This window comes from Ornithorhynchus anatinus, chromosome 17 (assembly GCF_004115215.2).
Source record: "Ornithorhynchus anatinus isolate Pmale09 chromosome 17, mOrnAna1.pri.v4, whole genome shotgun sequence".
NCBI classification, from domain to species: Eukaryota; Metazoa; Chordata; class Mammalia; order Monotremata; family Ornithorhynchidae; genus Ornithorhynchus; species Ornithorhynchus anatinus.
This window is the reverse complement of record NC_041744.1, coordinates 44,326,438-44,340,101: the sequence shown is the minus strand read 5'-3', so window position 1 is coordinate 44,340,101 and position 13,664 is coordinate 44,326,438. Positions and strand designations below refer to the sequence as shown.

The 13,664-nt window shown below is 44.0% G+C and overlaps 1 protein-coding gene across 2 annotated transcripts; it reads left to right on the top strand.

The window, feature by feature from the left end:
- The first annotated feature begins 2,481 nt into the window (after window positions 1-2,481).
- LOC114817985 (natural killer cells antigen CD94-like) lies at window positions 2,482-11,682 on the top strand. 2 transcript variants are annotated; one of them, XM_029082895.2, is made up of 6 exons: window positions 2,482-2,681; window positions 4,491-4,973; window positions 7,692-7,784; window positions 8,528-8,679; window positions 9,696-9,799; window positions 11,096-11,682. In XM_029082895.2, the coding sequence occupies exons 2-6, from the start codon at window positions 4,790-4,792 to the stop codon at window positions 11,214-11,216; spliced, it is 654 nt and encodes a 217-aa protein (XP_028938728.1). In that variant the 5' UTR covers window positions 2,482-2,681; window positions 4,491-4,789; the 3' UTR covers window positions 11,217-11,682. The 2 variants fall into 2 exon arrangements, with proteins under 2 accessions (XP_028938728.1, XP_028938729.1); XM_029082896.2 differs by having other exon boundaries at window positions 2,493-2,681; window positions 4,614-4,973.
- The last annotated feature ends 1,982 nt before the right edge of the window (window positions 11,683-13,664 follow it).

Here is a 13,664-nt window from a genome sequence, read left to right as displayed (position 1 = left end):
ATCTCCAAGCTCACCAATGATATCCTCCTTTCCATCGCTATTGGACTGTAATCTACCCTCATCTTTCCACTTCCCACCACTGACTCACACTCTTCCCTCCACTTGGAAAATCTTTCCCTTTCAAATCACCAGACCATCTTTTCCCAGCTTCAGAACACTTCAGAAGCTACATCTCATCCAGAATGCCAACCTGTATTAATTTTCGTTCTCCTTGAATCATAGCCTCCCAAATACCACCTCAAGACTTTTGCAGCACCTCTACATTTAATCATGGATCCATTCCATTTCGGTACTTATCTATTTACACACTCACTATTTAATCACTTTCTCATTCACAAATCCCCTTTTCCATTCTCTTCTTCCCCTTACCTATGTATAAATAATTTTCATCCGTCTCCCCTGCTGGATTTCAAGTTCTTCGATGGCAGGGAATATGTCTTTCAATTCTATTTTCTTAACCGAACACTTCATACAGTGCTTTTGGTACTGTTGGTGTCACTAAAAACTTTTGGTTGACTCTTTGGTTGACCACAGTTATAGACTTGTTCTTCCACAGAAGCCCATCTTTGATCTTGTCAAGGACTTTATAGATGTCTTCCTTATCATCATGATTGTGGTCCATGAACTGATTCCTCTAAGATCAAAGTGACTGATTCAGAAAAACAAAACTTTATCACAAGGGGAAAACCAGCCTGCTGCTGCTAGTCTCATTTACCAATACAAATCAAAACATCTCCAGCAACAACTCCCTGAGAAACAGCATGGCTTAATGGAAAGGGCATAAGCCTGGGAGTCCAAAGGACCTGAGTTCTTATCTGGGTTCTGCCACTTGTCTTTTGGGTAGCCTCTGGCAAGTCATTTCACTTCTCTGTGCTTCAGTTACCTGAGCTGTGAAAAGGGGAATAAAAGTGTGAGCCCCATATGGGGCATGCACTGTGTCCAGCCTGATTAGCTTGTTATCTACCCCAGAGCTTAGAACAGTGCCTGGTACCCAGTAAACCCTTAACAAAAACTAATGAAAAAAACTTCCTTCCAGATAGATTGGCTGGGCAAGTCATTCCACGTGGCTAGAATCGACCCCATGCCTGGCCAGCTCCCGGACTGTGATTACCGGTTGCATCTGGTTGTCCAACACGGTACAGAGAATTCAAGAAGCAGGAATCAGAGATTTCCTCACTGATTTTTCAGAACTGAGATAGCTGATGAGTTAGCTGCGGCTGGCTTATTTCTTCAAATTGTTGAAGCAAGTGATTTCAAGTATTGCTTTCTCTTTACAAGAATCCTACTCAAAAGCGTGCTCATGTAACTTGATCTCCTTTCTCTCGCAGTTGAGCCCTGTCCCACATCCTCCCTCTTCATTCATTTGTTCATTCATTAAATCATATTTGTTGAGCACTTACTGTGTGCAAATCTCTGTACTGAGCACTTGGACGGGTATAACGTAATAGAATTGGAGACACAGTCCATGCCCACAAGGAGCTTACAATCAAGAGGTAGAGACATACATTAAAACAAATATCACAGAGGGGAAATGGAAGGTTACATTCAGAGTTGATGTGGAGAATAGGGTGGGATGAATAATTTAGTGGGTACAAGGCCTAATTCATGGTAGAGGCAGAAAGGAGTGCGAGTAGGGTAAATGAGGGACCAATCAGCGAAGACCTCTTAGCTATGTAATTTTAGGAAGGTTTTGAAGGTGGGAAGAGAGTTGGGAAGGAAGGGGAAAGGATCTCCCTCTAGACTCTGATCTCATTGAGGGCAGGAATATGTTTATTTGTTGTTATATTGTACTCTCTTTATTGTAGTTCTCTAGTCCAACCCAGGTGACTTGGCCTGATCAATCAAAATGTTTTTATCCTCGGCAATTAACTGGATCGCAAGGAAATGCTCCTTTGCTGGTGCCCTTAGATAGGGGTGAAAGCTTTTTGTTCCAAAGAGATTGTTGCAAAATATGGTCAATGCAGACTGTAATGTTGTTTTGGAAAATGCCTGTATATCATCACAGCTATATTTCAGGTCTGAAGGTGATACTCTTGAAGGGAAGATTTTTATCACTGTGTGTAGGTGTGGCTGATGAAAGCAGCACAAAATCAACAAGCCCTTCCTCATTGAGTGCATGTAAAGACATCCCTATCCTGCCCTGTTGCATTTTGTACCCACGATCCCTGACAAATGATTATTTTTTAAGCTTTCCACCATGCCCAGAAGGGAGAAGCATTGCAAGGCAGAAGGCAGACTCTGCCCAGGGCCTGGAATCCAGCTGTGTTTCTCACTTTAGGTATAAGTTCACATACGCCTAGGGTCTGGGGTAGTAGGAATGAAGTTGCTAAGGAAATCTTTGCTCTCAAAAAGCTAGGTGAAGCCAGAGAGATGACACTTGCCTGTCCTAGTGATCCCCAGTGGGTGTGGCAAACTGCCAATGAGCAGCAGCGGTGACAAGAATGCTTCCCTGTGCCGGTGTCATCCAATGTACAGTGAGCAGCCTCTCCGCTCTCGGCTCCCAGGATCGTTGGTCTGAACAGCTAACAGTCCTGGGTGCATCAGTCTGGGTTTCTCTCTCTTGAGGGAATTGAGACCTTCTGTTCCTCATTGGATTCCTGGGTTCCTGGTCCTGCTGGTCACCTCCAGCCACAAGCCCAGGCCCCTGGACAAATTGCCCCCAGAACATCTCCTCCAAACAGGTATTTGTCTGCTTTCTTTCCCCTCTCCAGACTGAGCGACAGACCCTGAGACACACCATTTATGTGTGTATGTGTTTGTGTGTGTGTGTGACAGAAAGAGAGAGAAAGAGAGAGAGGGAGAGAAAATTTCAATCTGGGAGGGAAAAACTCTCATTTGTACTCAGAAGTAAAAATTGTACATTACATAATCCTATTTTTGCACCTGGTTTTCTTGTTGGAATCTTCTTTTTCTTCTAAATTCAAAGCCAGTGTGCACATTGCCCAGTGAAAGAGAGCAGATAATGAGAAAAGTTGGGACTTGGAGAAAGGTTTGCTGTTTCAGAACACAAAGTAATGCTTAAACATCTGATTCAAGGCAGGGGAAAGAATATCCCTCTAACTCAAATATCAGTCAGATGGAGTAGCTGTTTCATCCACTGACCCCATCTGACTGACATTTTTAATGGTCTAGTAGTTAAATAATTGAATGTCCATAAATAGAACATTGAGAGAAGTGAAATAAATTCTATTCAAGGGATACGGCCAGTAAATATTAGAGTCGCATTGAGATTTAAGGTAAAATTTACCCAGTCCTTGAGAAGCATGAGTAGCACGAGTTGGTTTTTGATTTTTATTAATTTCTTCCAATTTCCCTGACACTGGTCACATCTTGTCCATGCTCTTGTGTCCAGATATGGACTCTCAAATAAAGTGTCCTATGGAGATTGGAGAGAGAAACTCCAGTTAGGCAGAGAAGTGGGTGAATGTTTGGTAATGGTTAGTTTTTTTAAAAAAAAGTAAAAATGGTTCAGCAACTAGAAAAGGAGGTAGAGGGGTAAGTTGACATCACCTTTGAGATTGCGAAGGTTTTTATCTTAATGAGGCAGAGCAAGTAGAAATTGTCTTGCTGCAGTATGAGAGATTTCATTTAGATCTGGGCAGGAGCAAACCGGCATGGATGGCTGAGGGTACAGTATTTCCATTTCCCTCTCCATTCATTCAGTAGTATTTATTGAGCACTTACTATGTGCAGAGCACTGTACTAAGTGCTTGGAATGTACAATTAGAAAACTCAGGGACAACATTTCTATTGTTCTTATTCTCTTGAACTGACTTTCTTATCTGTGTGTGAAAGTTTGAGTGCTCCTGCCTCAGTAAGTGTAGACTAAATAGATGACCATGAAAGGTCTTTTAGAGAGCTGTGATTACCTGATCCTGAAATTCCCCTTGAGACCATAAAACAATTACTAATTTGAAGGAGGCCTTCATGGTACAGCTGATTTTAAAAACCACTCTTTCTCTTTTTGTTATTATTCTATCGTACTCTCCAAGCTCTTAATAAGGTGTTCTGCACAAGACCTAAGGAACTAAGGGAAAATGGGAACGGGAAATAGGAAGCCCTCCTTAGGAAACTCCATCTTCCAGAAAGTCAGACATCTTTATTTCCTGAGGCCTTGAGCTGGGAATATTTAGTGGGTCAAGAGATACAATCCACCAACACTGGCCTTCCTCTTTCTGTTCTCAATGGCTGGGATTGTTTCCTCCATTTCACTAGGCTATGAATAGACCTTCTTTAGTGCTTTGTTGAGTTAAAACACTTTGTCTGTGCTCCCAAAGGCATATATTTTGTGAGGTAATAGGGGAAGGAGTATTTATATTGTGGTCCCTATAATTTGAATTTTTTTCTCCATAGCTTTCCCTAAAATTACTTTTAAGAGTCTCTGGGGATTGATAATTCTGTGAGAGATTTTTGCCCCCTAACAGGGAGAGATACTTTTGTGCTCCAAATCAATTTGGATAGAAATTTGACATACTGTATTTTCTCTCCAGAGCCACTTTAAGTCTTCACTTTCTTTATATGGCTAGCATCCTGACTGGGAAGTGGGATGGAGATCCCACGAGAATTAAAGTGCCACTGGCTGCCCTGAGAACTGACTCCCTCTTACTCCCCAGGGCCCTGCCTTAAACTTGGAGGAGACTGATTCTCACAAGGCCCCTTGGGATCCAGAAGACTGAACCAAATCCTGAAAGTTCACTGTTGTCCCCTCTTCACTCTTCACCTCATCACCTGTCTGTCCCACTGCAAAGGATTCTACACTTTCTCCCTCGTTCATCTCCCTTTTGCCGGGATGAGTGAGCCACCAATCTTGTATACGGAGTTGAAACAAAAAACATCCTCTCAGTCTCAGCCCAAGAGAACAAAGACCAGCATGAGCAAAGATCCAGGAAGGGAGCAGGAATTGGCCTATGTCGAGTTGGAACTGCAAAGACCTTCTCAACAGCAGAGAAAGAGTGAGAGAGTGAATGGCAAAGGTATGGCATGCTACCTAATAACAATAATGATAATTACGGTATTTGTTAAGTGTTTACTATGTGCCAGGCACTGTACCAAGCACTGGGGGGGATACAAGCAAATCGGGTTGGACACAGTCCCTGTCCCTCATAGGGCTCATGTTCTTAATCTCCATTTTACAGATGAGATAACCGAGGCACAGAGAAGTAAAATGATTTGTCCAAGGTCACACAGCAGACAGGTGGCCGAACCAGGATTAGAACCCTTGACCTCTGACTCCCAGGCCCGTGCTCTATCCACTACACCATGAAAGCTGACTCAGCAGGTTTAGATATTTCCCTGGCTGGAATCTCAGCTGATGGTAGAATGGATCTGGGAGGCATTTTTCTAGATGGAGATTGTCTGATTCCCACAACATTAGAATCTCTTCCCTCCCTCCCAAATAGTCCTCCTGCTTAGATAGCCACGTGGCTCAGTGGAAAGAGCCTGGGCTTGGGAGTCAGAGGTCAAGGGTTCGAATCCTGGCTCTGTCACTTGTCAGCTGTGTGACTGTGGCCAAGTCACTTAACTTCTCTGGGCCTCAGTTACCTCATCTATAAAATGGGGATTAACTGTGAGCCTCATATGGGACAACCTGATAACCCTGTACCTATCCCAGCACTTAGAACAGTGCTCTGCGCATAGTAAGCACTTAACAAATACCAACATTATTATTATAGCCCTTTACCTTACCATCTCCAACCCAGTATTCTCCCTATCTCCCTATCTAGGAGTCAAGATAACCTAATGGAAAGACCACGGGCCTGGGTATGAGAGGACCTAAGTTCTAATCCTAGCTCCATCGTTTGTCTCCTGTGTGATCTGGGCTAGTCGCTTAACTTCTCTGTTCCTGTTTCCTCACCTGTAAAAATGGGGATAAAATAAAATACACATTCTCCCTCTTGGACTGTGAGCCCCACGTGGGACAGGGGGTTTTCCAACCTATTTATCTTGGATCTCCCCCGGCACTTAGTATAGTGCTTGACACATAGTAAACACTAAATGTTTACCAAAATTATTATTATTCAAAGCCTCTGCAAGATCACATCTCTTCCTCCTCCTCCTCCTCCTCATTGTTTGACTAATCTTTTATCTCCCCACGCCCACTGCAGAGCAGTTTCAACATGTTCATGACACCTATGCATTTGAGTTTTCAAACCCTTAACACTTAGATACTCCCCCGCACCACCAACACTATTCTCCCCAGCACTTCTGTAATTATCTTTGAACTCGATGTCTCCTATCTCACTTCTGTTTTAGTGTCTGCCTCTGCCTCCCTCAACTAGATGGTAAACTCCTTGAGGGCAGGGATTGTGTCAACTAACTCTACTGTAGAGTATTAAGTACAATAGCTCAGTGGAAAGAGCCCGGGCTTGGGAGTCAGAGGCGATGCGTTCGAATCCCTACTCTGCCACTTGTCAGCTGTTTGACTTTGGGCAAGTCACTTCACTTCTCTGTGCCTCAGTTCCCTCATCTGGAAAATGGGGATGAAGACTGTGAGCCTCATGTGGGACAACCTCATTACCCTGTAACTGTCCCAGTTAACTTCTCTGTGCCTCAGTTTCCTCATCTGTAAAATAGGGATAATAATAATAAAGTTGGTATTTGTTAAGCGCTTACTATGTGCAGAGCACTGTTCTAAGTGCTGGGGTGAATACAGGGTAATCAGGTTGTCCCATGTGAGGCTCACAGTCTTAATCCCCATTTTGCAGATGAGGTAACTGAGGCACAGAGGAGTTAAGTGACTTGCCCACAGTCACACAGCTGCCAAGTGGCAGAGCCGGGATTCAAACCCATGACCTCTGACTCCCAAGCCCGTATTCTTTCCGCCGAGCCATGCTGCTTTGAAGATTGTGAGCCTCACGTGGGACAAGCTGATTACCCTGCAACTACCCCAGCGCTTAGAACAGTGATCCACACGTAGTAAGTGCTTAACAAATACCAACATTATTATTATTATTATTATTAAGTACAGGGCACTGCACAGGGTAAGTGCTCAATAAATACTATAGATTGATTATATATATATATAATCAATAAATACTATAGATTGATTATATATATCTATCAAGTCACTTCTCTTCTCTTGTCTCAGTTACCTCATCTGTAAAAATGGGGATTAAGACTGTTTGCCCCATGTTAGACAGATTGGGTCAAACCTGATTAACTTCTATATAACCTAGTTCTTATAACAGTGTTTGGCACATAGTAAGTGCTTAACAAGTACCATCATTATTGTATGTAGATGAGTAACCCCTAGCCTCAAATAAACAAGACTAGATAAGTGCCCAGATCCAAAAGTGCTGAAAAAAATACAAAAACAAGGAATACCTCCTGATTTTTGCATTTTCTCCACTGGGTCACAGCCTCTGATTATTTTTGATTTTTGTTTCAATCTTTGTGTTTCTTCACCCTCTAATACTGCATGAATCTGTTCAAATTTCTCTGTATCTCTCTCTCTCTGGATCTATGGCAGTGGAGGGAAGGAAAGGATAGAAGTAAAGGGATAAAATAACACAGAGGAGATTGGCATGCAAGGACAGGAGATGTGTGAAAGATGTACGTGATGGGAAAATAGAAAGAAATGATAAAGAACTTTCCTATTCCAAGGTTGTCTTTGAGACAGACCAAATTTGTCTTTGGAGTTCTGATGTTGTTGGTCTTATCCTTAAAGTTATTAACATTATGCCTCTTTATAGATGCCCCAGCCTCTGTATGGCAACTCACTGCGGTGACTCTGGTGATCTTCTGCCTTGGGTTACTATTGACAGTAGGTGTCTTAGCTGCTCAGGGTAAGTAACTGCCTGCTGATTCAAAGATCAGTCCCCGAGTAATGAACTATAGTATCAGGTTTCCCTTGATGATTGGCTTGCTCCTAGGCAATGATGTTAATATGAACACCATGCTTCCACTGATTTTTATAGTGACCCAAGGAGTTTCTTCAAATGCCACCAGCAACCAGACAGGTGGATACAAAATTTTTGCAGTCTAAATAACCTTCGTGGAACAGCTTGTCTCAGAGTCTGAATATGTCTTGTCTGCAACTATAGTGCAGAGTGGAGCTGGAGACAGAACCTGGAGCCTAGGAACTGAACATAGTCCAATTCCCTCCCCGTGAGAATGTTCATTCTGGTTTACATATTTCAGCCAACAGATTGACTTTTAACGGAATTAAAAAGGAATAATTTGGCCAGCCTGTTAGAATAAGAACGGCTTACTCTTCTCTGCTTCTCAATTCTTCGAGGACCATGTTTAATCCCTGAGGGAATACACTGGGATAATATCTATGTTTTGTCTCCAGGGATTCATGTGAGCTGCCTTCATTTGGGATGTCTTGGTCAAAGTGGGGTACAGCTCTGGGTGTGGCATTCAATTCTTTCTTTCCCTGTTGTTGGGCAGACAGAGAGGAGGTAGGGTTGAGCCCCTTTTGGGGCTCAGAGTCTGTCAGTATGTGAGAATGTCTTCTTTCCTGGGTGAGAGGACCCAGATTAAAAGGGTGCTTTAGTCCACAATCTAATCGGTTCACTTTACTTAGGACTTCACTGTGGCACTTGCCCAGAGAACTGGTTCCTGTATGGAAACAACTGCTATCTCTTTTCTAAAGAAGAAAGAAAATGGGATGAAAGTCAAGCAATCTGTCGATCTCAGAATTCCATGCTCCTGAAGTTAGAGAACAAGGGAGAACTGGTGAGCTACTTTCACTTACTAATTTGGTGACCCCCGTGGTGACAGGTACAACCTCTGGTGATGTGTTGTCCCGGTTAATGAGTACAACTGACAAGAACCCCGAGGTGTCTCTGTTTGATGATGTGGTCACCTGGACTCTTCCAGTGACTGCCTGTCGACCACACTGTTTGCAGCTGCTTTCAGCCTCCTGGGGTGCCTGGTGACTCTTTCCCCCACTTTCACCCAGGAAGAAGGGCAAGCAGGGCACTGTTTCCCTGAAGTCTCAAGGAGCTAACGGTTGAATCCTGCTCCAAGGGTGCATCCTGGAACGGCTATCCTATCCACACTCCTCCCTGCACCTCCCAGTGAATATTGCTGAGGTTCATTACACTCTATCCCCATCAACTCATCCATTTTCTGCCCTGTCACAGCCTGTTCTGATTGTCAGTGATATGGGAAGGAACTGAAGTTCCTGGGAGTTAGGGGCTGGAGCAGACATTTCCATTTTCTGCTGGTATTCTTCAATCCCTTCTCACCGAGGATATCGGCAAAATCTGTGCCCTGGAACAGATTTTTCCAGTGTTGCTTCTTGGCAAGTTGGCACTCTAGATTATAAGCTCTTCAGGGGCAGGAAATGTGTCTGACTACCAACTCTGTTTTATTGTACTCTCCCAAGAGCTTAGTGCGGGCTCTCCACCCAATAAGTACTCAATAAATATGATTGATTGATTTGTCGAATCAAAAACGTTTAGGCTCACAAAAAACTTGTATGTGGAAAATGTTGTGAGGGTAAATATCAGAATTTTTCAAGACGCATCGTGGCCTTTTTGAAAGAGGGAAGAACTGGGAGTCAGAAGACATCAATTCTAAGCCCAGTAATAACCTCTGCTGTGTAACCTTGAGCAAGTCATTTCACGTCTCATTGTTTCCTATAGAAGGTGGCCACTTTAATCAACTGCTTATTCAGGTCTCTGCATGTCCAGGCAGTTAGGGAGAAGGATCCTTAGCTTGGTGACGTTTTTTGTGGTTCTCAACAGGATTTCTTGTCCCTGTTTGCACTCTACGGATGGACTGGACTCTACCGAAGTGGAAGAAATCAAACTTGGAAGTGGTCCGATGGCTCAAATCTTTCCATAGGCCTGTAGGTTTCTGGTTCACTAAGCATTTCCCCTGCCCCATTCATTCTCAAGCACAGTAAAGCCTCTCCAAATGTGACTCAACGTGGGGAGGGGGCAAGTGGCAGATCAGTCCCAGTTAATCGAAGGATACTCTGAAGGATATTTTTAAGATGTAGTTTTACTGCTGTATGTCCCTCAATGTGACGACCAATTCAGCCTCTCTGACCTTCTGCTCTGGTCCATCCGTGATGCAGATAGTAAGTGTCTGTATCTTCAGTAACATCATCAGTCATTGGCCTACAGAGATTAAAGAAGCAGCAGAGAGGGAGATGGGCTGGGGCCAGACAGCTGAAATTTAGAAGGGTTAAATCTTGTTCCCTCTTGGTTCATGGAGGGGATTAGGAGGGATTCAAGCAAGGGCTCCACATGCAATAGGTGCTTAATGAATAGCACTGATGGATTGTTTGATTGACTAATTCCCCTCTCTTTGGCTCCCTTCCACCTAGCCCTCACAGCCTCTATAATGAGAGAGAGGGAATGTGAAGGTCCCCAAGATTTGAAAATTCAGATCAGAAACAGAAGATCTTTCGTTCTCCCTTCATAGTGTCCACTCTCCTAATCAAACTTTCATCCACCCCCATTTTGCTCCCTTTCAGGGATTAGCTTTCAGGGATTGAGAAGCAGCGTGGCTCAGTGGCAAGAGCCTGGGTTTGGGAGTCAGAGGTCATGGGTTCTAATCCCTGCTCTGCCATTTGTCAGCTGTGTGACTTTGGGCAAGTCACTTAACTTCCCTGTGCCTCAGTTACCTCATCTGGAAAATGGGGTTTAAGACTGTTGAACCCCACATGGGACAACCTGATTACCTTGTAACCCCCCAGCACTTAGAACAGTGCTTGGAACATAGTAAGCACTTAACAGATGTCATCATAACAATAATAATTAGCTGCTGCTTGGCTTTGTTCCTTTATATTTTCAGTGGGTGCCATTTAGTTTATTTATATGGAATAAGTTGACAGGCAGGAGGGTTTAATCATCCCATTCCAGCTCAGTAGGGCTGGGTATGGTCACCGGTGCATTTCATATGGTACCTGGGGTAAGCACGTTATTACCAGTGGCTGACACTCTCTGAGGAGTCCTGTGCTTTCCTCTCCATGCTGAAATGAAGCCTAAACCTCCTGGAGCCTTGGCTTTCATATCTCTAAGTAGAGACTACACTTCAGTGTCTTACCCTTTTAACATATTCTTATTGGCGAAGACAGGGAAAATATTTCCAATGATCTGAAATTAACATTATATAAATGATGGTTTCTTCACCCCAGGCTGCATATAACCTTGGACGAATCTGGTAAAGACTGTGCCAAATATCATCCATCAAATCCAGCTTCTCCTGAAGAGTGTGAATCTCTTCAAAAGTACATCTGTAAGTATAGGATTCCATAGCTTTCATCTTCGGAGCTCATGGACAGGTCTTCATGGAGAACATCTGCAAAGGGACTGGATCCTGACATTCCATGGATTAGGCACAGTGTTTCACAGTGTAAGACCCCATTGCTCCATCTTTGTTAAATTCAAAGGAAGTCACAGTGGGATCGTGCTGGAAACACCTGACCTGAAGAGACCTGGTTGAAACTCTAGATTGGAAACTCTTTGTGGGCAGGAAGTGAGTCTACCAACTCCATATATTGTACTTTCCCAACCGCTTTAATACGATGCTTTGAACACAGTAAGTGCTCAATAAATACCATTAATTGAGTGAAGTAAATTCTTTAGTCTTTAGTGGACTTTTAAGACACCTTCAAGTGGCCAGTAGATCTCCTCAGGGGATGCTCTTTCATACCAAGTCGATAGCAGATTCTGTAAGAGGCAGGGAGTTCACTCTCAGATAATAAACACCTCTTTGCCTTCACCAATATTCAGTGACCTTCATTTTATGCAACATTGCCATATTACCCCATATTCATCAATTCAGTATCTTTCATCCTCTCGGTTTTAAGGAAACTTCATCAAATTCTGATAGAGAGTCATCTGGGGAAAAGGAATTTTTGGAAAAAAGTGACAAGGCAATACTCAGAATCAATTCATAGTTTTTCTATGAGACACATCTCATAGAATTGAATAGTGAAACTGGCATAAAATTGCAATGATAACGAGGTTAAAAAACCAAACAGGTCCCACATGGGTGATTGTCAACAAATCTGTAAGGGGGCATCCTGGACTGCAATTACTCAAGGGTCGTATGTTTGTTTTGAATTTAGTTGTCCCAATTTGCCTCTCTGAATACAGCCATGGCTGCAAACTATTAGCTCCGTTATATTGTACTCTCACAAGCGCTTAATAGTGTTCTGCACACAGCAAGTTCAAAGTATGTCCTTCTAAAGCAGAGGAGGTGTCCCTTTTGAAGGGTCCTGCTTGTCCCAGATGTACACAAATCTCACCATCCCTTCAAAGATCTCACACAGACCTTTCCACTTTCGTTTCCGGGGACAGAGGTGAAGGGCTCTGAGCCTGGTAAACTGAGACTCAGCTGAGAAAAGTCAGAAGAACTGCACATTTCTTCTGGGGCTCTCGGTGAAACCCTTTAAGAACACCATGACTGCATGGGCTCATCTCTCCCAGAACATCCCACCACCATCTGCAATTGTTATGGTAGTGTATCCATAGAGTTTTCTTGGCAAAAATATGGAAGTGGTTTACCACTACCTTGTCCCGCATAGTAAACTTGAGTCTTCGCCGTTGACTCCTTCTCATGCCACTGCAGCCCAGCACATGTGAGTTTTGACTTGTAGCAAATTGCCTTCCACTCACTGGCCACTACCTAAACTGGGAATGGAAATGACACTGCTTGACTCCCCCACCAGTGGCTGAGACTGGTAGAGTACCGGAAATTCTCCGGGCGTGTTCCTGAGAGGGGAGGAACACAGTAGGTGCTCAGTAAATTCATTCATTCATCCATTCAATAGTATTTATTGAGCGCTTACTATGTGCAGAGCACTGTATTATGCCCTTGGAATGTACAAGTCGGCAACAGATAGAGATAGTCCCTGCCCTTTGGCGGGCTTACAGTCTAATTGGGGGAGACAGGCAGACAAGAACAATGGCAATAAATAGAGTCAAGGGGAAGAACATCTCATAAAAACTGTGGCAAATAAATAGAATCAGGGTGATGTACATCTCATTAAACAAAATAAACCAAATAAATAGGGTGATGAAGATATATACAGTTGAGCGGATGAGTACAGTGCTGAGGGGGTGAGACGGGAGAGGGGGAGGAGGAGAGGGAAAGGGGGAAGAAGAGGGTTTAGCTGCAGAGAGGTGAAGGGGGGTAGAGGGAGCAGAGGGAAAAAGGGGGGAGCTAAGTCTGGGAAGGTCTCTTGGAGGAGGTGAGCTTTAAGTAGGAATTTGAAGAGGGGAAGAGAATTAGATTGTCGGAGGTGAGGAGGGAGGCCACTCCAGGACCGTGGGAGGACGTGGCCCAGGGGTCGACGGCGGGATAGGCGAGACCGAGGGATGGTGAGGAGGTGGGTGGCAGAGGAGCAGAGCGTGTGGGGTGGGCAGTATCAAGAGAGAAGGGAGGAGAGGTAGTAAGGGGCAAGGTGATGGAGAGCCTTGAAGCCTAGAGTGAGTTTTGTTTTGAGCGGAGGTTGATAGGTAACCACTGGAGGTGTTTAAGAAGGGGAGTGACATGCCCAGATCGTTTCTGCAGGAAGGTGAGCCGAGCAGCGGAGTGAAGAATAGACTGGAGCGGGGCGAGAGAGGAGGAAGGGAGATCAGAGAGAAGGCTGACACAGTAGGCTAGCCAGGATATAATGAGAGCCTGTAGCAGTAAGGTAGCCGTTTGGGTGGAGAGGAAAGGGCAGATCTTGGCGATATTGTAAAGGTGAGACTGGC